This window comes from Hordeum vulgare, chromosome 5H (assembly GCF_904849725.1).
Source record: "Hordeum vulgare subsp. vulgare chromosome 5H, MorexV3_pseudomolecules_assembly, whole genome shotgun sequence".
NCBI lineage: Eukaryota > Viridiplantae > Streptophyta > Magnoliopsida > Poales > Poaceae > Hordeum > Hordeum vulgare.
In genome coordinates, this window is record NC_058522.1 from 500,437,805 (window position 1) to 500,461,759 (window position 23,955).

At 44.4% G+C, this 23,955-nt stretch overlaps 1 protein-coding gene across 3 annotated transcripts; it reads left to right on the forward strand.

The window, feature by feature from the left end:
* Positions 1–4,227: 4,227 nt before the first annotated feature.
* Positions 4,228–21,250, forward strand: LOC123400089. Of its 3 annotated transcripts, XM_045094496.1 has the most exons (11): positions 4,228–4,711; positions 5,842–5,919; positions 6,028–6,332; positions 6,421–6,462; positions 6,540–6,581; positions 7,130–7,236; positions 7,327–7,470; positions 9,610–9,756; positions 18,994–20,021; positions 20,223–20,552; positions 20,764–21,250. In XM_045094496.1, exons 1-11 carry the CDS (start codon positions 4,582–4,584, stop codon positions 20,811–20,813), a joined length of 2,403 nt encoding a protein of 800 aa, XP_044950431.1. In that variant the 5' UTR covers positions 4,228–4,581; the 3' UTR covers positions 20,814–21,250. The 3 variants fall into 3 exon arrangements, with proteins under 3 accessions (XP_044950431.1, XP_044950429.1, XP_044950430.1); XM_045094494.1 differs by having other exon boundaries at positions 18,994–20,552; XM_045094495.1 differs by having other exon boundaries at positions 5,845–5,919; positions 18,994–20,552.
* Positions 21,251–23,955: the final 2,705 nt, after the last annotated feature.

Here is a 23,955-nt window from a genome sequence, read left to right on the forward strand (position 1 = left end):
GCTCTCTTATATTCGTCGTGCCTTATTTTGTTTTATTTGCCTTTATCCAATCTATTTCATGATGCCTTCTGTGTAAGCACTTATTCAATTCAATTAATTAGTCCATCAAATATTTTGTAGCCGGTTTCGTTGGATTATGTTCCATTTCATTAAATTAATTAGTACACGGTTGTTCGGTGTGTTAATCACTTGAGGGTTCCCCACTTCATATTATTAGCTGAATGCACGTGCATTGCCACGGGATAGCAAATAACATATAGGCACACAAATAAAACTCCTTAGTAGTCATTTATCTCCTTAACCAACATCCTTGCAATCAGCTACTTACATGCAGGTGATGCAAATGGTAAGAGATAAGTGTAGGTTGTGCGCCTCTATTTTATCCTAGTTTTTTCTTGCACCATATATAAATATAATGCTGAATTTGGAACTATACTTACTTCACTATATAGAATTGGTCAACTATCTTTGCTTATGGCATTTCTCTAAGGAAATGTTAAAAACAGAAGTTCAATTGCGTAGAAGTTTCTAGAAATAAGCAATGTTAATCTACCCCTTCACACTAACATACGAAAAATGCATTTCTTTTACCAGGTTATATTTTACGAACTTACATAACATGGTAAGCATGTAGCTCTAAACATAACATACGAAAGATGCATTTCTTTTATCAGATTATATTTTACGAACTTACATAACATGGTAAGCATGTAGCTCTAAACATAACATACGAAAAATGCATTTCTTTTATCACCTCCATTTACAACTTGTGGACTTCACTTTCAATGCTATTCTTGACCTTTGTCTCGGCAAGCATCATTGAAGAATTTTCTGAAGCATGATGAAAAGAAATGAAATATGTGTTATGCTTATATCTTCTAGGATGGAAGTGGGGGAAAAAGTAAATATCATATAACAGATCACCACAAAGATGTAACAATAAATCAGGAAACCTGCAGAACAATAACTAAGATTATAGGAAGAGAAAAAGAGGCATGAAAAAAAGGGAAAAAGAAAAAGAAGGTATAGAAGCCTCATATCCAGGTTTTTGGGAGAGTGGCTTTGAAATGTTTCCCTTAGTATTTCAATAGAGCAACATGCTATACTCACATCCAAGTTTGAGAGGGTGCTTTCCACTGATCAGAACATAGAAATAGTTTGGTAAACTGAACGGAGAAGGAAAAGCTCTATGTAGGCAACTTTACCTGTGTAGAGTAGAACACATTAAAATTGAATCAAGGAGAAAATTCGAGGCAAACTGATCTACAGGTACAGTATGAGAAATCTACAGTACAAATGACATTCAATTATGGAAAGGAACACATAAAATAATTAGTTCATTTTTTTCTCAGAACTATGTATTGGAGTTCTTTGGACCACCATCACAAAAAAATAGATTTTGTACTCCGAAGTCCGAACAAAAACAAGAAGCGGCCTAACGATAATCTAATGGCTAATGCATGCTTATATAGAGTCTAAAGCTGAAAATCTAAGCCAGCTTACCATTAGCAATTAAATCCAAAGAATATTTAAAGATTGGGACATTTCTCTGTAGTAAATTATGTTATCTGGAATGATCCTATGACTGTGTTATTCTAGCCTGTTGGTTGGCTTATTTACAATTATTGCATTGTGTAATTTATTGGGCATACATCATCTCTGTTCTGTATGAATTTTCCTGGGAATAGGAAATAATGTAAATTGTGCAGCAAGAAATCAGGATGACTTGCCATATCCCTTTTATCCTGGCAACATTTTGTTTGCTGGCAGCATTTCAAAAGAAAATGTGATTATTCTAAATATTTTTCTAAATGAAATTGCTAGTTCAATCTATCTGGAACGTGGAAAACTCCCTGTGGCTGTGTAGAGGTGCATTTTTGTGTTTGTTAAAGCTGATGGAAGATGTTTATTTCACTGTAACTAAGGAGGGGCCAATTTGCAACTTGTAAGCAGTGGAACGTGAAAAACTTGTTCCCTGATCCCTTGCAAGCTGGGATGGCAAGACTAATATTGGTGGAGATCTGTTCATTACATGCAACAATGGTTGGTTCCAGAAAAGGAAAGCCTCATAATCTATTAATATTTAGACCTGTAATATTTGAAAGGAAACATCTATTGAAACATGAAGGAACGTTGGTTTAAGCCTCTAAGATGCAAGGATTTACTGGGAGAAGCATATAGATTGCCAAAGGGAAGAGCTGAGCTCCATATCTCTCTCATGCATTATTTGTTTTCATTACATTCATAGAAAATGATTGCCGGGAATGTATGTTACCTTGTTTTGTGGCAGGTAAGACTTCTTTGTTCAAACCTTGTAGGCCTGTATATGGAAATGTTGCAGAGCTCAGTGGTGGTGTCTCTGGCCGTGTTCATGCCCACAGTAGAGGAAGAGCAGCGCCCTTCTCGCACTTGTCCCCTAGCTATCCCCCCTCCCCGCAGATTCCGGTGGCCGCCTTCGTTGTCGCTGCAATCCTTTTTGAACGACATCTCCTTGTGGAAGATGCAACACTTTTTGGAGCTCTTGCGGCCGAGGAACTCGTTGTTGACCGTCCCTTCCTCCGAGGAGACCTTCTTCATCGCCGCCACTTCAGCCACAAAAGCAAAATCACCATCTCTGCGGCGGCGGAGCAGCCACATGGGCAAAGGAGGAAGGGTCCGTCGTCAAGGTTATGGAGGCAGTCCTTGAATCTCTGAGAGGAACTATGAACTCTCAGCATATAAACTAAAATAGCAGCTATACTTATCCATGGACAATCGTACTGGAACATATTTAGAAGAAAAGAAAATGCAACTCACCAACGTGTGTGTGCAGCATATTGAAGGACCACTCGTTTTAATTCAGGATAAATTATTTTATAACAAATCCCTTAAACACTCCAAGCTGCGGAAAATGGAACATTTAATTTGTATGTTTATCTTAAACAATTAAAAAACTATTTTTTGTAGTCCAGATAATATATGTGTGTATATTCATTAGAATTTGTAGCTATTTGGAAACCAAAAGATTAAAACTGTTTCTTAGAGAGTAGGCTGACGTATACAATAACAAAATTACCTAGAGAAGCAAACATCACTCTGAAACTGTTGCTATGTCCGTGCACTCCATTCCCTTAGCGCTTGTCGCATTGCTTGATGCTGCCATTGGTGGAGCAAACCTACCATGTAATTCACATAGCTAGGCGTCCGGACAACATGTAGTCCACAATTGCAAGTCCATACACTGCATCATAAGATCAAGAATCACATATTTGATATGAGGGGGTAATGACGAGGCTGGCGACAGTTGCTTTCCTTGGTGGTTCCACCTCGGAATCACACGTCGATCCGGTCGCCATGGCTGCAGGTGTGCGTGCGTGGAGTTGGTCTGCCGGTGTGCGCGTGCCTTGATGTAGGCGCGACGGAGGTAGTCCATGGGTAGACATCGCGATCTGCGATGTGTGATGTCTCCTCACGAGATGCACGGACAGGGGGGTAGTGCCAGCGAGAGAAGGAGGAGGGCGAGCAGAACCGCCGTCGCGCCCCGCGGCTTCGATCTGGGCGAACGCTTCATGGCTGCACAACGTCCGGCCCCTACAGCCGCACCATGGCGCTGGATGGTGGGAGCGTCGCCCGCGGCGCCGCCGTCTCACCGCAATATAGCAGGTCCTTGAAGAAGGCTAACAATCCGTGGGTCAAGGTTCTTGTTTCAGTTTTTGCCGGAACATAGATGTGAACGTGGGATGGTTTTCCAGTTTTCTTCATGCCTGATTTTTTTTATCGAGGGTGGAACCGTGGAAGGGGAGGGGGCTTGCGGGGATCAAAAGAGGTGGGGGATCAAAGGTGGTCGAACCATCACGACGGCAGATCCCCTTTAATAGTATAAAGATGTGACTGTGTGTGGATGAATATATATACACTCAGTTCATCTCTCTTCATCTCTCTTACTAATCAAACATCACCTTTTTTCAGTAAAAAAAATAAAACACCTTTTTTAAGGAAAAATCAAACATGAGCTAAGTTCTAGCCCAAGCTCAAGAATCCCCCGTCAGCCTGTGAAGGCCGTACTAAGTACCCGCTCCTTCCGTAAAAAAATAAAATAAAAAAAATACCCGCTCCTCTTCGTCTAGCCGCTGCGGTCCGCGGGCGCGGATCCTAAAAAACAAATCCAGCCGCCGCGGCAAGCCCGTGTCGCTTCCCACCTCCCCCAATTTTGGTTGGTTCCCTCCCTCTCGTCCCGTCTCGTCTCTCGAGGAGACGTAGATAGGCCAAGGCGGAGCCGGCGCACGGCCGCTCCTTCGCCGGAGAGGTCGACGGCTCCTGCAGGACGACGCTCTTCGTCGACCGGCGCACGGCTGCTCCTTCGCCGGAGAGGTCGACGGCTCCGGTGAAGGCACAGGGAGGCGGATCCTGCAGGACGACGCAGGGCCGCTCTTCGTCGACCGCCGCACGGCCGCTCCTTCGCCGGAGAGGTCGACGGCTCCGGTGAAGACAGAGAGGCGGATCCTGCAGGACGACGCAGGGCCGCTCTTCGTCGACCGCCGAACAACCTCGACCACCTCTCATCGTCCGCAAACTCCTAACCCCTCGTAGCATCGCCAGAAGATGTTTGATCGGTGGTATCTTCTCCCTTCTCTAACTCGGATGCCTCTCGCGGGTTGCGACCTAGGGTTTTGGTTTTGCTGGTGGCCTCTGGGGCTTTGGGGCAGAAGGTGGCCGCCCCGCCGGTTGCTCGGTAAGTTCCAAGCATCACCGTTTCCAGTGTATGTCGATGCTGAACTTATGTCGATTCTACTTGAGTTTCCACTTCTCTAGTCCTGTCAGGGTGGTGCAATTGCTTGTCAGGTGCCCTGATCTGAGATGTTCCTGCCATAAATTTCTGCAGTTTTGACTTAACTGTTTTTTTAACTGCTTGTCAAGTTCGTGTATGATTTCAGTTGCTTGTTGCTGCTTATCAGGATCTCTAATAACTTACTGTACTGGACTAATAGATGGGGAACCATGAGGGCTGGGTGGGTGGGTAATTTTAGTTTCCAACTCCTTCAGGTAGTTGAACATGTCATTAACAGTGGAAGATAAAACGGGATACAGTCATGAGGATCAACCTCATCTACCAAGTAGTTTCTAGGGTTCTAAGCCAGCTATCTATTACAACTTGGAGAAGGGGAAGATGCCCTGTTCGCCATAGATATAGTAGCAGGTGGATGGCGAGGCTCTGATGGAGCACATAACGATGGGCAGGTAGCCGTGCTGGAAATGTGACAGTAACGGTCGTTTACCAGAGCCGTTGTTCTTCTTAAGTGAATCCATCTTGGTGGTCCGATCTCCAGTCACTGTACTGGTTCGCACCGTTGCTGCTTCCTTCGATGTCGCTGTCCATTTCTTCAGTATCCTGTATTTCCAGATAGTGGAGGTCCTGACAATGTGTTCTCAGGACAGCCAACCAATTGATTATTTCTTATTATCTTGATGCTGAGAACTTATGTCGATTATGTGTTCTCAGAACAACCAACCAATGTATTAGTATTCTTGATGCTGAGAACTTCTGTCGATTATGTGTTCTCAGAACAGCCAACCAATGTATTATCTCTTATTATTTTGATGCTGAACTTATGTCGATTATGTGTTCTCAGAACAGCCCACCAATGTATTACCTCTTATTATCTTGCTGCTAAACTGATGTCGATTATGAACAGCCAACCAATTGATCATCTGTTATTATCTTGCTGCTGAACATATGTCGATTATGAATAGCCAACCAATTGATCACCTATTATTATCTTGCTGCTGAACTTATGTCGATTATGCATTTTCAGAACAGCCAACAAATTGAATTTGATGCAACTATTTCTATTATTTTAACAGCAGGAACCGAAGCTGTCTTTGGGGAGCAACATTGTCATCTTAATGTGGACAAAATTGAAAGATTGGAAGAAAAAAATGGTTGTACTTGAGGCACTGCAATATTATGCGTTTCTGTTCATTATATGTAGATCAATCGAACAGTTAATCATTTTAACACTCATGTCATCTGTCTATTCTTTACGACAGGTCCTGGAACCAACATTGCAGTTGAGGGGAAGTCTGAAAAGTCAATCATCCCAGTATTGTCAAAGCGCCTGAATGTATTTACCAAGAAGAAGACAGCGATAGAGAGACTGGAGCAGCTAGAGAAAGAAGGCAAGATCCTCAACATTGAAGAGCGGGCTAAGGTCGAGACCAAGGGCAATGTTGCTGCGGTAATCAAGGAACTTGAACTGAATATAAATCTCGTCCTCAAAGCTATTGCACAAAATTCTGAAGACCCATCTTCCTCGGCAGCAGCTGAAGAAAGCGGACTCATGCATAAAATTAATGTGAGACTTTAGCTTAGTAACTTCTTTTCATATGGGCAGTATGAGCCGGGTCTTACTGAAATGGAATCACCTCCTTTCTTTCTTGTAGGATACTACAGCTTCTGAAAATGAAGTTGTGCATACCACAGAGGTAATATTTAGCTTAATGACTATTTTTATATGGGCAGTAAAATCAGTTCTTATGAAATCAATTATTTTTTCTTGTAGGGCTGTACTGCCGATGGAAGTGAGCTCGTGCATAACTTAAATGTGAGAATTTTAGTTTAATGGCTTATTTTCATATTGATCTTAAGAATAAGGTCTTACTGAATCACGCTATTTCCTTTTTTTAAGTCACCACTCCTAATCACATTATCTGTTTCTATTAAAATGTTTGTGCAACATATTTGCTTATGTATGCTGATAGAAATATATATAGAACATTTGTGCCTGTATACTACTGCATGCTCAAATTTATGTACAAGAACACTATTTGAACCTTTCTAGAACCATGTAGTGTGCAAACATATTAATATCTATGGCTAGGCCTTCAGAACATTTGTATAGGAAATGTTTCTTTTTCTTTCAAGTTCTTTCTGGTAATTCTGGTGGTAGCTATCACTTTTCAGGTTGCATCGTTTGTTTTCTTAAGAAATAAAGTAGTAGTATGCAAACATTTTATGTTGTACGTTTTTTTCTTCTGGTTTTTAACTCTTTGGTCTAATCAACTAGAGCCTATAGTTTGAAAAATTTGTTGTTAGCATCTACAACCTGTTGCCTGCATACTTTACTGAATCGTACTATTTTTTTTCGTGTAGCCTGCTAAGAATATTGAGGCAGGCACATCAAGTGCATCATATCTTCCCATAGCTGAAGGAGAAAGCCGTGAAAATATTGAAGACTTCTGCTATACATTCCTAAAAGAGTATCTTTCTTCTATGCCCAATTATCATATCGTATCATATTTTTCTGTGCATTCATTCATTTTGATCCTGAACACAATTCAATTAATTAGGTTTACTGTGCAAGGAGATACCAAGGCTTTCTATGATGGAGAAGCAATGTCCCTGGTTGGCCGTGGGTGCCTCTGTATCCAGTATTCACATCTGTGCAAGCAGGATAAGCGATTAGCCATGAAGATCTGCAATGATTATGAGTGGTACTACCTTCCTCACATTCTTGAACAAGCACTTTCACCTTTTCTGCAGGTCTTGAGCATCTTATATTTACTTTGGAGGCGCTGTTTGAAGCTACACATTAGTTCTCACGAAATAAGGCACTAATAATCTCTTTTCCTCTCTGAGATCCGTACCATCCGTCAACTACACAGTTCTGGTAGAAAATTAAGTACTCAGCTCTTCCCTCAAACCACTGGCACCATATTCTCTCGAGCAGCACATGCATTCTATTGTGCTCAACTCGGATCCAGTGGCCATCGTTCAGTACTCACTATGTCTCCCTCCGGTATGATCCAATCACTAGTAGCAAGTGCCACAGCCCTCCTTCTCCTGGCCAGATGATGCCGAGAATCACCTAATATCGATTCTAAGCCTTTCTATGTAATGCAATATTTTTGTTTAAGATTAGGGGCCTCGATTTGTTCGGCTAAAGCCATCTTTTATCCATGATTTTCTTGAGGCCGCATAAAATGTACCGGTGAGAGCTGATGGCTCCATCAGTTAGAAGCAGTGTTATTAATCTCTTTTCCTCTTTGGTATCATACCGTGGTACTTCAAAATATTTCTTTGGTTGTGCGAACCAAAAGGAATGGTGTTTTTGGGCTGTACCAACTTTGAAACTGAGTGGATTTATCTCTTGTCCCATATTTTTTATTCTATATATTTTTTACTGGGAATCGAAATCTGTATTTGTTTAATGCGTTTGAGGAAGATTTATCAATCTGGTCAGTATTTGAGCTAAGCTATAGGACGGAGGGAGTATAATGGAAGTGCATGCCTATTAATTCAGTCTATTTTTCTAATGTGAAGTATCTACAGTTTTCTTATCCAATCTGATGTGAAATATCTACGGTTCAAAAAAAATCTAATGTGCTTGCATATATGGGCTGTAGGATATTGTTTTGGCTCAAAGCATGAAGGTCAATTCACAGTTTGTATCTTTCATGAGATTTTATATTGAAGATAAGCATGGGTTCCCGAATGTGGACAAACTGGGTGCATGCACACCACTAACTAAGCAATGACCAGTTCTTTTCATGTGAATTTTAGTTTCCTGTTGAGATTGCACATGCCATTATCTTTGAACTTTTAATGATAAATCATTTTTATATAGTTTCACTTGGCCTTACATGTAGCATTAGCTATTTTTAGGTGAAAATAAAAGCAAGTAAATATGTTGGTTCCAGAAATCACACTTCTTGGTTATGTGGCTTGTGCCTCAGCAATGATATATGCCATCAACCAATGTATGCGTTGTTTTTAGCCAATGCTTAGGTCTTTGTTTTCATTTGCTGCATGTCTAGATCTCATATTCAGTATTTTTCTGTAATATACATATTTGTTAAAATTAGTTGCTTCATTTTTATCTAATACTCCCTCTGTCCCATAATACAAGATGTTGTTACATCCAATTTGTGAGCATATCAGATGTAGTAACATCTTATATTATGGGACGGAGGGAGTAGCTATCTTCCACGTAATCTGAAGAAATACCAAGATTTATGATTTGGTACTTGAGTGGCATGACATCCAAATGGCAATGTCATTTACTCAACAATGTGAGAGTTTTGGAACAAATGTTTTTCCAGTTCAACCGATAATGAGTATCTACTCTATTTTGATGTTGCACTAATAATTGTTTTGGGATTTCTGTACTTAATATGGATCTGATACATGGGGTAAAAAGCTGAAGTTAGGAATGTTACAAGGCGTTCATATGTTAGTTATCAAACAAATAAGTCAATTCATTGATGGATGTAGAAAGAAAGTGGAATTAAATGATTTGTCCATATTTACTGATGACATGTTTTTGTTATCAATAATTCTCTCTCCGAAAGTAAAGTAAAATACATTCAATGTCTTGCATGCTTTTTTATAGGTGATTATCTGTGCGCATGATCTCTTTACTAAGGTCAAAATTTGTTCAAGTTGCTGTGGTTAATTGTTCGCATCCTGACTTAATAGATCCTAAGAAGAAAACCATTTCTTAATTTATATCCAATGTCACACAAGTATTCTACTATAAATGCAATTGACCACATGCAGAAATAGGCAGCATAGTGATTCTTTGGCAATGTTTATCTTTGAGGGCTTATGTTCTTGTATTTCTTAATTGTCAGGCTGAAACCAACTATTATACGGGCTGCCAAACGTTTCGCCACTGAAGTTTTGGAGGCTACAATCAAAGCTTTACCACCTAAAGAGGCCCATGCCCTGAAGGTCAAACTCGAGGATCTAAACCTGATTTTAGTTGGAAAACCTATGAGGTATGCTTGTTATAACTGCTAGTCTGCTACAATCACTACAACGCGGACATCCCTTTAGCAATGCATACATGCATTACTGGAAGACAGTAAGCGTTGGTAGGACGTGTGATTTATACATTCCAATAGGTGGCTTTATAAGAATTGATTGCAACATGCGCTAGTAAGATGAGTGAAGATGATATGTTCCATCACAAAATTAACACATCTTGAGCTGAAAATGGTTGTTTTAGCTTACAGTAAACTAACCCAGCTCATTCCATAATTAAGTTTTGTTAGGAAATATGCAACTTGTATTCCCATGAGGCCATAGGCCGATATATATACATGTACAGGTGTGGACTATATGCAGGAAACCCCTTATACAATGGGATAAGTACGAAAGAGTACATGGCTATATAATATATACTCTAACACCCCCCTCAAACTCATGGTGGATGAACAACATTGAGTTTGGAGAGATAAAAGCCATGTTGCGCTCTAGTCTGGGCCTTCGTCAGGAAATCCGTCAACTGTAACTCGGAAGACACATACTGAAGAGCAATAACCTGATCCCGCACACCAGCACGCACATAGAAAGCATCAACACCAATGTGCTTGGTGAGCTCATGCTTTACAGATCGCGCGCAATGCTAATAGCACCTGTGCTGTCAGATAAGAGCAGAGTAGGTGTAGTGACAAAAACACCAAAATCCTGAAGTAACCACCATAACCAAGTCACCTCTGTCGTCAAAAGAGCCATCTCTCGCAACTCATCCTCTGCACTCGAACGGGAAACCGCGGTATGTTTCTTCGTCTTCCAAGGAATGAGAGAACCACCAAGAAAACATAGTAAGCAGAAAGTGAACGGCGAACTGAAGGATCACTAGCCCACGTACCTGTTAGGAATAAGCAACTTGTATTCCCATGAGGCCATAGGCCGGTATATATACATGTATAGGTGGTGGACTATATGCAGGAAACCCCTTATATATTGGGATAAATACAAAAGGGTACATGACTTATATTATAACTCTAACACCCCCCTCAAACTCATGGTGGATGAACAACACTGAGTTTGGAGAGATAAAAACCATGTTGTGCTCTAGTCTGGGCCTTCGTCACGAAATCCGCCAACTGTAACTCGGAAGGCACGTACTGAAGAGCAATAACCTGATCCTGCATAGCAGCGCGCACATAGAAAGCATCAACGCCAATATGCTTGGTGAGCTCATGCTTCACAGGGTCGCGCGCAATGCTAATAGCACCTGTACTGTCAGATAAGAGCAGAGTCGGTGTAGTGACAGAAACACCAAAATCCTGAAGTAACCACCGTAACCAAGTCACCTCTGCCGTCAAAAGAGCCATTGCTCGCAACTCAGCCTCTGCACTCGAACGGGAAACTGCAACTTGTTTCTTCGTCTTCCAGGCAAATGAGTGAACCACCAAGAAAAACACAGTAAGCAGAAAGTGAGCGGCGATCTGAAGGATCACTAGCCCATGTAGCATCCGAATAGGCCTGAAGCTGTAAGGAATTGGAGCGAGGAAAGAATAGACGGTGAGAGATCGTGCCCCGAAGATATCGGAGAACACGGAGGAGATGACTATAGTGAACCGATGTGGGAGCAGAGACAAACTGACTCAGAATATGAACCGGCTAAGAGATATCCGGACGAGTGACAGATAGGTAAACAAGACTGCCAACAAGATGACGATAACGCGTCGGGTCAGGCAGAGGATCACCATCAGTAGCACAGAGGTGAACATTGAGCTCCATAGGAGTCTCAACAATGCGCTCATCAGTAAGAGCAGCACGAGCAAGAAGATCCTGGATATACTTTTCCTAGGATATAAAGAAGCCATCAAAGGTAGAAGAAACTTCAATCCCAAGAAAGTAGAGAAGAGGTCCAAGATCAGACATAAGGAACTGCTCATTAAGACGGGCCTTAACAACGGCAATATACTCGGGGTCATCTCCAGTGATGACCATGTCATCAACATAGAGAAGAAGAAGAATCCGACCAAGAGGAGAAATGTGAATAAACAATGCTGGATCATGAACACTGGGTGAAAAACCAGCGGCAGTCACCACAGAGGCAAAACGCTCAAACCAAGCGCGGGGGGCTTGCTTAAGGCCATAGAGAGAGCGACGAAGACGACATAACATGCCATCAGGAACAGAATGCCCAGGTGGTGGCTGCATGTACACCTCCTCACGCAGCTCACCATTAAGAAAAGCATTCTTAACATCAAGTTGAGAGATAGACCAGTGACGTGTAGAGGCCACGGCAAGAAGTGTACGAACACTGGTCATATGAGGCACATGAGCAAAAGTCTCGTCATAATCACGACCATGCTCCTGCTGAAATCCACAAGCCACAAGACGAGCTTTGTGACGCTCAAGAGAACCATCGGAGCCAGTCTTAACCTTGTAGACCCATTTACAAGTGATGGGACGGACTCCGGGAGGAAGGGAAACAAGATCTCATGTACCAGTGCGTTCAAGAGCAGCGATCTCCTCTGCCATCGCGAACTGCCATTCAGGATGAACAATAGCCTGATGATAAGTAGTTGGTTCAAGAACAGCAGCACCAGCGGTGGAAAATCCAAAACGATCAACAGGCGGAAGAGGCCGAGAACGCAAGCCATAAATAGGCTGAGACGAGGATGACGACACATCCACAGAGGCATCCACAGAACGCGAACGACGAGTGTAACACTGAGGAAAAGATGGAACAATGGAAGGAGGAATCGCCAATGTAGAATCTGGGAGTGGCGACGAAGAAGTCACCCGAGATGAAGATGTAGAATCCAGTGACATGCTAGACGAGGAGACCGTGGAAGATGGTGGCGACAAATCGACTGGAGGTGGAGAAGCAGAGGGAGCGGAACGAAGAGGCAAAGGCTCGACGGGTGTGATAGGTGTGTCAGGAAAAGTGAGGAAAGAGATATCCTTCACTGAAAAAGTCGAGGAAGATGGGTGTGGGTAGAAGGGACGAGACTCATCGAAAGTCACATCCCGAGAGATACGCTTCCGACGACCGATAGAATCCCAACAACGATAGCCCTTATGCTCATTACTATAGCCTAAGAAGACACACTCAACAGACTGAGCGGTCAGTTTGATGCGTTCGCGGGGGGCAAAAAGAACATAACAGACACAACCAAACAAGCGAAGCATCGAATAATCGGGAGAACGATCAAAAAGACGCTCGAAAGGAACACCACCCTGTAGAGCAGCGAAAGGTTGGAAATTGATGAGATAGGTGGAGGTGGAGACGGCCTCAGCCCAAAAATGAGGCGGGAGAGAGGCAACAATCATCAATGCACGATCCGTCTCAAGAAGATGACGATGCTTGCGCTCAGCCACGCCATTTTGAGCGTGAGCACCAGGACAAGAGAATTGAGAGAGAGTCCCTTGCTCAGCAAGAACACCACGCAACATCTTAGAGATATACTCGCCAGCGGAGTCAACACGGAACACATGAATGGGAGAAGAGAACAGAGTATGAACCATGGCAGCAAAACGCTTATAAATGGACAACACCTCACTACGAGAAGTCATGAAATAAAGCCATGTGTAACGAGAGAAGTCATCTATGAAAATAATATACTCCCTCCGTCCCAAAATAACTGTCTCAAGCTTAGTACAACTTTATACTAGAGCTAGTATAAAGTTGAGACACTTATTTTGGGACGGAGGGAGTAGTATTTATGACCCCCTTTCGAAGCGAAGGGAGCCGGACCCCATACATCGGAATGAACTAAATCAAAAGGACGCTTGGACACTGACTCACTATGTGGATATGGTAACTGAATCTGCTTGCCAAGACGACAACCCTGACACTCTAAAGAGGCATCTCCTGAGACAGACCCCAGAAGACCTCGACGAACTAATGACGACAAATGAGAACCACACAGATGACCAAGTCGATGATGCCACTGCTGGAAGGAACCGGTAGCCGAGGCGACCAAAGCGGAAGAACTGGCGATAGAGCGGGCAGCGGAAGGAACATGAAGCCAGTCCAACTCCCAAAGACCCTCAGAATCACGGCGGCGAGGACCAACCCCAACCAGAGTGTGTGTGGGACGGTCCTAGACAGAACAAGAGTCAAGGTCAAGGATGACACGACAACCAGAATCAGCAAGTTGACCAGCGGAAAACAGATTCATGGTAAGTCGAGGAACATGAGCAACATCACGAACATAATAAGGAGTGGTAAGAGTGCCTCTACTAACGACAGGAAGGGGAGTACCATCAGCGGTGAGGACATGAACAGGAGAATCAAGCGATCGAAGGGAGGACAGAGTGGAAGAATTAGAAGTCATATGAAAGGAAGCTCCAGAGTCCAGAACCCATGGGGATGTACCTGACTGTGTAGAAGGTGGTTGCTTAGTGCGGGAAGCCTCAGTCACAGAACCAACAGTACCCGTTGAGGAAGAACCTGAAGCAGCGAGCAGACGCTAAGTCTCAGAATATCCTGCTCAATCAAAGCGATGGTTGAAGCTGTCGAGGTAGATGACGAAGTCGCTGTAGATGATGATCGCGCCTTGTGCAAGTGTTTCTTTTTTGTGTAGCAGTGGGACTCAATATGACCATCATTGTTGCAGTAGTCACAATGTGGACGGGGGCGACCCGAGCCTCCAGAAGGAGTGGGCAAGAGCGGCGGAGCACTCGAGCGAGAAGGAGTTGGTGCAGCAGGTGGCGTAGAAAAAGTCCGAGCAGCGAGCATCGAGGGAACCTCCAGCAAACCAGCACCACGTAAGCGAGTCTCCTCAGCACGAATCTCAGAAAGCGCCTCCATGAGAGAAACTCCTCGGGCCATGAGCAAACAACTGAGCACGCCGGGGCTCAAACTCCTTACGGAGCCGAGACAGGAACTCGTAGACGCGATGAAACTCCAAGTCGGCTTGGACAGCCTGGCAACAGGGGCAAGTACGACAACCAGCACTGCAGAGAGAATCAAGCTGGTGCCAGATAGCAGAACTCTGTGCATAGAAGTCATCAACAGTAGAGTCACCCTGCTGAAGAGCATGCTCCTGACGGACCATAGAGAGGTATAAGGCATCACCAGAGGGCTCATAGCGCTGACGAAGGCGATTCCACACCTCAAACACAGTAGGAAGGCCCAGAAACTCAGAGGCAAACTGAGGCAGAACGCTAGCAGTGAGAAGAGCTGCAGCACGGGCATCATCATCAAGCCACTGGGTGTAAGCAAATAGAGCACCATGATACGTCTGAAGCCTCCTCATAAGCCAAAACCTTCTCATCATAGGCACGGATAGCGGCCTCATCAGCAAACTTAGCCGCATCCTTTGTGGCCCGAGGAGCATCCGCAGGAAGAGCCGGTGGGGTCGGTGGAGTGGGAGCCACGGGAGGAACTGGACATGGCGAACAACAGACCTCGCCAGAAAGAAAACCCCATAGGCGGATGCCACGCATGTGAATGCGCATGAAGCCAATGAACTCGGTGTAGTTAGTGCCATCAAAGATCACCGGACAACGAGAAACAACAACGTAGCCGGATGCAGTAGACATTTTTTTAGGAATCGCAGTCAACGAACCGCAGTTGCTTCTGAAACCGCGTCAGGAGCCGCGTTGATCTGGATCCGAGGCAAGGCGGCGTGTTGATCTGGAGCCGCCCTTGATCTGGATCCGCGGAAGTGAGATGGGGTGGCGGCGGCTGGTGGCGGTGGCTGGAGGCAACGGTGGCTGGAGGGAGCCGCTCGATCTGGCTGATGCGGAGGGAGCCGCTCGATCTGGCGAGCGACGGGAGGGAACCGCTCGATATGGCTGACGCAGAGGGAGCCGCTCGATCTGGCGAGCCACGAGAGGGAACCGCCTCGATCTGGATGCCTCGATCTGGCTGATGCAGAACCGGGGAGCGACGGGACCTCGCCTCGATCTACCAGAGGCGGGCGGGACGAGACGAGCGGGATGAGGTGGGGAAGATTAGATCGGGAGGAGCACGAGTTGCGCATGCAAAAAGAACCTAGGCTCTAATACCATGTTAGGAATAAGCACCTTGTATTCCCATGAGGCCATAGGCCGGTATATATACATGTACATGTGGTGGACTATATGCAGGAAACCCCTTATATATTGGGATAAATACAAAAGGGTACATGACTTATATTATAACTCTAACAGTAGCATCCGAATAGGCTTGAAGCTGTAAAGAACTAGAGCGAGGAAAGAATAGACGGTGAGAGATCGTGCCCCGAAGATATCGGAGAACACGAAGGAGGTGACTATAGTGAAGCGAGGTGGGAGCGGAGACAAACTGACTCAGAATACGAACCGGATAAGAGATATACGGACGAGTGACAGCTAGATAGACAAGATTGCCAACAAGATGACGATAAAGCGTCGGGTCAGGCAGGGGGTCACCATCAGTATCACGGAGGTGAACGTTGAGCTCCATGGTAGTCTCAACAATGCGCTTGTCAGTAAGAGCAGCACGAGCAAGAAGATCTTGGATATACTTTATCTGGGATATAAAAAAGCCATGAGAAGTAGAAGAGACTTCAATCCCGAGAAAGTAGCGAAGAGGTCTAAGATCAGACATAAGAAACTGTTCACTAAGATGGGCCTTTACAAAGGCAATATACTCGGGGTCATCACCAGTGATGATCATGTCATCAACATAGAGAAGAAGAGTTCGACCACGAGGAGAAAGGTTGACAAACAATGCTGGATCATGAGCACTGGTTGGAAAACTAGCGGTAGTTACTACAGAGGCAAAACGCTCAAACCAGGAGCGGGGGGCTTGCTTAAGGCCATAGAGAGAGCGATGAAGACGACATACTATGCCATCAGGAACAGAATACCCAGGTGGTGGCTGCATGTACACCTCCTCACGCAGCTCATCATTAAGAAAGGCATTCTTAACATCAAGCTGAGACACGGCAAGAAGTGTACGAATAGTGGTCATATGGGTCACAGAAGCAAAAGTCTTGTCGTAATCACGACCATGCTCCTGCTGAAAGCCACGAGCCACAAGACGAGCTTTGTAACACTCAAGAGAGCCATCAGAGCGAGTCTTAACCTTGTAGACCCACTTACAAGTGATGGGACGGACACCGGGAGGAAGAGAAACAAGATCCCATGTACCGGTGTGTTCAAGAGCAGCAATCTCCTCTGCCATTGCAAACTGCTATTCAGGATGAACAACAACCTGACGATAAGTAGTCGGCTCAAGAACAGCAACAGTAGCGGTGGGAAATCCAAGGCATCAACAGGCGGACGAGGACGACGACGCAAGCCATGGGTAGGTTGAGACGAGGAGGCCGACACATCCGCAGAGGCATCCACAGTACGTGAACGACGAGTGAAATACTGAGGAAAAGATGGAACAATACAAGGAGGAATCTCCGAGGTAGAATCGGATGGTGGAGACGAAGAAGTCATCGGAGATGAAGGTGCAGAATCCAGTGACATGCTAGGTGAGGAAACCGTGGGAGATGGTGGCGGCAAATCGGCAAGAGGTGGAGAGGCAGAGGTAGGAGAGCGAATAGACAAAGGCTGGATGGGGGTGATAGGTGTGTCAGGAAAAGTGAGGAAAGAGATATCCTCCACTGAAAAGGTCAAGGAAGATGGGTGCGGGTAGAAGGGACGAGACTCATCAAAAGTCACATCCCGAGAAATACGCATCCGACGACCGATAGGATCCCAACAACGATAGCCCTTATGCTCATCACTATAGCCTAAGAAGACATACTCAACAGACTAAGCGGTTAGTTTGGTGCGTCCGCGAGGGGCAAGAAGAACATAGCAAACACAACCAAACAAACGAAGCGTCGAATAATCGGGAGAACGATAAAAAAGACGCTCGAAAGGAACGCCACCTTGCAAAGCAGTGGACGGCTGAAGATTGATGAGATAGGTGGAAGTGGAGACAGCCTCAACCCAAAAGTGAGGCGGGAGAGAGGCAGCGATCATCATCGCATGAGCCGTCTCAAGAAGGTGACAATGCTTGCGCTCAGCCACGCCATTCTGAGCATGAGCACTGGGACAAGAAAACTGAGCAAGGGTACCCTGCTCTGCAAGAAGTCCACGCAACATATTGGAGATATACTCTCCAGCATAGTCAGCACGAAACACTCGAATAGGCGAAGAGAACTGAGTGTGAACATGGCAGCAAAACGCTTATAGATAGATAAGACCTCATTATGAGTAGACATGAAATATATCCACATATGTCGAGAGAAATCATCTATAAAGATAATATAGTAGCGATGGCATCCCTTTGAAGCGAAGGGAGCTGGACCCCAGACATCAGAGTGAACAAGGTCAAAAGGACGCTGAGACACAATCTCGCTATGAGGATAAGGTAACTGAACCTGTTTACCAAGCCGACAACCCTGACAGTCTAAAGACACACCGCCAGAGACGGATCCAAGAAGACCACGCCGAACTAAGGATGAGAGACGAGAGCCACATAAGTGACCAAGGCGATGATGCCTCTACTGAAAAGAGCTGGTAGACAAGGCAACAGAGGTGGAGAGACTGACTGCGGTGGCAGCAGATGGAAGGTGAAGCCACTCAAGCTCCCAGAGACCCTGAGAGTCACGGCGTCGGGGGCCAGCACCAAGAAGAGCACCAATGTGACGGTCTAGAACTGAACATGAATCAAAGTCAAGAACGACCCTGCAACCAGAGTCAACAATCTGACCACCAGAAATGAGCTGCATGGTAAGCCGAGGAACATGAGCAACATTGGGAACATGAAAAGATGCAGTGCTAAGAGTGCCTCGGCCAGTAACAGGGAGAGAAGTACCATCAACAGTAAGAACATGAACAGGAGAATCGAGAGGTCGAGTAGATGACATGGTGGATGGAACATGAGTCATATGAAAAGATGCTCCAGTATCAAGAATCCATGGGGATGTACCTGCTTGTGTAGAAGGTGGTCTCACAATACCTGAAGAGTCCGTAGCAGAACCAACAAACCCTGTCGAAGATGGAGCTATCAGGCAACGAAATTGCCCAATCTCCCGCTCAGTCAGTGGCGTAATTGAAGGTGTCGATGTAGACGCACCCGACAATAGAGAGTCGGAGGCAATCAGCAGGGCGCGAAATCACGCAATCTCGTCCTCGGTGAAGTACACAGCTGAAGTAGGCGGCGTAGTGGCACGAGGAGAGAAACGACCACCACCACCTGTGGAAGCCGCTAAAGATGGCGGTGTAGCCTCAAAGGGTCTTTCTTATCTCACAGAAGCACTTTCCTGATTTTCTTTTTTGTAAAATTATGCATGCAGGCATGAGGTGCTGACTGAATTTTTACAGCCGCCTAAAGAGCTTAGTTTACCAGTGGAGGTGCACAGCCATAATAACAATCCAATGTACACTCCAGCCTCTATCGGGTCGAGTTTATTAACTGATATACTTGAAGACGTCGTCAGCAAACACCTTGAAGGATTGAGTTACAATGGTAATTTTGGAACAGATAATGTGGAGGTGTATGATGGCTCAAGATATGTGATATCAACACCTCTATGCAAGTATGCCCTGGGATCACAAGAACTTGCTGAAGCAGCAGCGAAGGACTTCAACAGCTGTGCAGAGTCCATCATACCCCTTTTCCAAATTGATAATAAGTTTCCCCCTTACATGAGTGAACTGCAGGCAACGTTAAGTAGTGTTCCTTGTCATGTCCTACAAGATAAAGCTGAATTGAAGGCGTTCCATAAATTCATTCTTGATCACCTGGCAAGCAAGCCGCCACCTGTTAGAGCAGCTTTCATTTGTGCCCTCCACAACGCTTGCAAGTCGTATGCTCGAAAGGATCATCCAGATGCACCATTTAAAGCTTCAATTTCTGAGTGCCTGGTGGAAAAGGCTGCTTTAGGATTCTGGACAATGGTAATTAAAAGGTCAGGTAACGCGTTTCTGAATAGGCTGCTCCGATCATCCACTCCGAACGACTATGCGACTATGACAAACTATTTGCGTATCCTGCATGAGCATGGGAGTGATTATACCAAGGGGAAGAAAAAGAAAAATAAAAATAAAAAGAAGACCGTAGACCAAAGTCAGCAAGCGAATAACAATCCGCAGCAAACGGCTCAGAATGAGCAACTGAATAGCAGCTGGCACAGAAATCAGAACCTACAAACATTCCAAAGTCAACAAACGGGTCAGAATCTGCAAGTGGGTAGCAATCAGAAGCAAACGAGTCAGCATCAGCAAATGAATAGGATTTGGCATGGAAATCAGAACAAACAATGGCACCTAAGTCAACAAACGGGTCTGAACCAGCAACTGATCAACAATCAGCAGAAAACGGGTCAGAATCAGCATGTGAGTAATACTAATTGGCATGGAAATCAGGACCGACAAAGGTACCGAAGTCAAAAACCAGGTCAGAACCAGCGAGTGCACAACAATCTGCAGCAAACGGGTCAGAATCAGAACGCCAGTTCATCTTCAAAACTTGGTGAGCAAACGGGTCTGAATCAGCAAGTGATCAACAATCAGCAGAAAACGGGTCAGAATCAGCATGTGAGTAATACTAATTGGCATGGAAATCAGGACCAACAAAGGCACCGAAGTCAGCAACCAGGTCAGAACCAGCGAGTGTACAACAATCTGCAGCAAACGGGTCAGAATCAGAACGCCATTTCATCTTCAAAACTTGGTGATGAGCACCAAGTGCAGCATCTCAAGGTATTAGATGAGCTCGAAATGTTGGGAGCGCATTATCTTGCCCCATTTGTCGCAGAAATGATCTATTCGTTGCTGAAAGACGACGCAATGAAAGGAATGTTGGAGCCTATATGGCGCGCCTACAGAAGTGGCAAAATTCTAAGTGAAGGAGGTAGGTAAAACTCGTCTTTCCTTGTGCTCAAAATTCTTGTGCCTGAGTACACTTCTGGTATTTAATCGAAGCTACAATACTAGTATCCTTTGGTAAAGTAATGTCCATATACTATATATCTAAGCATGCCTGTCTGTTTAGCTTGACTTAGTAGTAGACTGCTAGACTGTCAATTTGATTGATTAACTGATGATGATGGCGATGCTTGCAGAATCGATGGTTGATGTTCACCGGCCCAGCTCGTGCGCTCCTGTTAATTGATCCGATTGCTTTGAAGTTCAGCTAAAGGTAGAGCCTGGAAAGGATGAACTGTTGGCTAAAAGTTGTGGCATATGTGATATTGGTTTCTGCAAGGTGCACGTTACTGTTGCTTGGTCCCTTCTTTCTACCCTGGCAGACATGCTGCTTCACGTTAACACGGTGCGGCCGGATGGTGTCGTGGATTCTTTTTGACCGACCTTTCTGGCCTTTTTTAGTGTTGTTCCTAACTCGCAAGCTGTTGAAAAATTGGTGTTTTGTAGCGGCTCAGATGTGAGCTTGTTTTCTAATCTGCCCAGCTGTTGAACTCATACCTGTCAATGGGTATAACTGTAAAAGTAAAACCTGCAAATTTTTGTACTGGCAGCACCTTATCTGCTGATGAAACTTGCTGACAATGTTCTGTCGCCGTCTCAAATGCAGTATCTGTTAATTGTGCTGATCTGTGTTTGTGTGTTTGTGAATGCAGCAACATACACTTGGTTTGAATCTCTTGTGCAACAAATAATCTTGGCTACTCCCTCCGTCCCATAATGTAAGACATTTTTTGACACTAGTTGTTTGTTGCCAAAGGCATTTATCAAAAGCCAGGCAACAATGCCAATAGCAGCAGAGCAAAATGATGCCATTTCTATGCAGGGTACGGCTAAGGTACATTTTTGAAGTTGTTTGTTGTTGCTGAAACTTCTCTCCATTCAGGTCACTGTTAATTGGTTATTGATGATCATAGTCTGTGCAAAAGGTTAACAAAAATAGAAGTTATGTTACTATTCTGTACAGCCAAGAATGGTACTTTCAACAATTGATGTCCATGATACATACAGTATGTAAACACTAGTTGGATGAGAAGCAGCAGGTATGGATCTGAATTTGAGGGGCGCTAGGTAGAGGTGCCTCACATTGCCTGTACTAGCCGAGGTGACTGCTGCGCAGGACACTCTTTTTAGCAACAACACATTTTAGGACTCTTCCCTTTATCGAGCAGAGAAAGCATTTAGAGAGATGCTGTTATATTAGGACCAAATGTCATATATTTTCTTGGTTCTTTAATTACCGTAGTTGAAAGTACCCCAATTGTAAGAGCAACTGGCAACATCGCCAGACCATAACTAATGCAAAAGTAACCAGTTAGGCCTTGTTTGGTACTAGGGTTTTTGAGGAGATTGGCGGGGATTTCCCACATGGATTGGGTGAAACCCCAACCTTCACCCAATCCCTTCAAATCCCCATTTATCCCCAATCCACTAGGTAGGGTAGTGTATTGTGTATTGAAAAAAATGCACTAGAATTTAGAGATTTGTGAGAAAATGTGGGGATGAAACATGTCAAATACACTAGAATCAAATGGTGTAATGGGATATGTGGGGATTTAGGGGTTTGACTGGGATAATCCCTACTAATTCCTTAAAATACACTAGTATCAAACAAGACCTTAGTGTTGGGAGTGGTGTTTGGTGCTCTAGATCCGGTCCAAAAGGAATTTATGGTGATACGCTGTTGTTTAGAAAATCTGGTGTAACGTTTTATAGTAGTCCCTCCGTAAACTAATACTCCCTCCGTCCCAAAATAACTGTCGTAAGCTTAGTACAACTTTGTACTAGAGCTAGTACAAAGTTGAGACAGTTATTTTGGGACAGAGGGAGTATAAAAGAATTTAAATCACCACAAATAGAGATCTTAACGCTTTTATATTAATTTACAGAGGTAGTACAATACTGTAGACGGTGTCGTGGTGCAACCTGATGGATGAGACACGCTCGTGTGCAGCCCGATTTGACCGCAAACGGTTAGCCGACGAGTATGTCATACACAGCCCGGTTTGACTGCAAACGGTTAGCAGACGAGGATGTCATTTACTGCGGCGACAGGGAGGGCTAGTCCGTCAGGACCATGGTACAGAATGTAAGATGGGTCTCATTTTCATCCATGTTACCAGTGTGGCAATGTCGATTGAACTACCACCCATTTTCTGTACATCATCAGGGACCGTGTTCGAGCAGCATACTGTGATGCTGAAATTGCGTGATGGAAATGTGCAACAGTAAAGGAGTGTTTAGCTGCCTGGTTTTATACTGAAAGTATACCCGCAGACAACCCATAAGATTGGTGGTGCTGTTGTGGTTATCCAGCCTTGATATTTCCATCCCTGCCTCTAACGTCTCTGTTTCTGCTAAACTTCAGGTTCAAATTCAGAAGCATTGGCAATTGCACCCCCCAAACCTTATTTCTTTCACTAAGTGCTGCCTGTACTCTCTCTCTCACTAAATCCCTGAATAGCAGACACGTCATGCTTTTACCAAACTCCTTGATGTGGATGACTGTGGTAGAACATGATTGTTGACAGATGCAGTAGCCAGTACGAGTAGCGTCATGCCAAGGCTTTTCGGCGAATGTATCAGATCAAGATGGTCACCGTTCGAACTTCCCAAGTCAGACATGATTTGGGTTGCAGAGAAATATTTAATTAGAGTCTGATGACACGCCGAATGCATGGCACAGTTCATGCAGCGGTGCAGCCGTGCAGGTGCTAGCTAGCTAGGGACGGTACAAAAAACCAGCTCAGTCTTCCTAAATGCTACGAAGTGTTGGGCCTGTTACTTTTTAAAAAGCTCGCCACATATTTAAATACGGCAGCGAATACAGCTACCAACGCTGATCTCAATACAAGGCAGTGGTTAAGATTCCAGGATCATTTGGACCTGAGAGCTAAATTGAATACCCGCAAGTTAGTGATGTACTCCCTCCGTCCCAAAATAACTGTCTTGACTTTGTACTATCTCTAATACAAAGTTGTACTAAGCTTAAGACAGTTATTTTGGGACGGAGGGAGTATTTATCTAAGCTGTGTTGCTACTTGCTAGCCTTCAATGCTGCCATCGCGTCGCTCAAACGGGACGTCCGCGCAAGCACCGAGGACATCGCGGTTGTGTTATGCAAGGAGCTTTGCGTCCTGCCCATCGACATCACGGTGATCTATCACTTTTCCACGAATACATAAAAGAATTGTGTACCATTTGGTTGATACTCTCTAAATATAAATCTTTTTAAAGATTTTACCAGGGACTACATATAAAACGAAATAAATAAAAATACACTCTAAAGTATATATACATACATCCGTACGTAGTTTGTAGGACTTATATTT

What these genes read in the sequence shown, in the direction of transcription:
- LOC123400089 (XM_045094494.1), top strand. Translation starts at nt 4,582, where the DNA reads ATGTTTGATCGGTGGTATCTTCTCCCTTCTCTAACTCGGATGCCTCTC. An exon ending in AAGTTGTGCATACCACAGAG is followed by an intron (nt 6,463 to 6,539) that starts GTAATATTTAGC and finishes TTTTTCTTGTAG; the next exon opens with GGCTGTACTGCCGATGGAAG. An exon ending in AGCTCGTGCATAACTTAAAT is followed by an intron (nt 6,582 to 7,129) that starts GTGAGAATTTTA and finishes TTTTTCGTGTAG; the next exon opens with CCTGCTAAGAATATTGAGGC.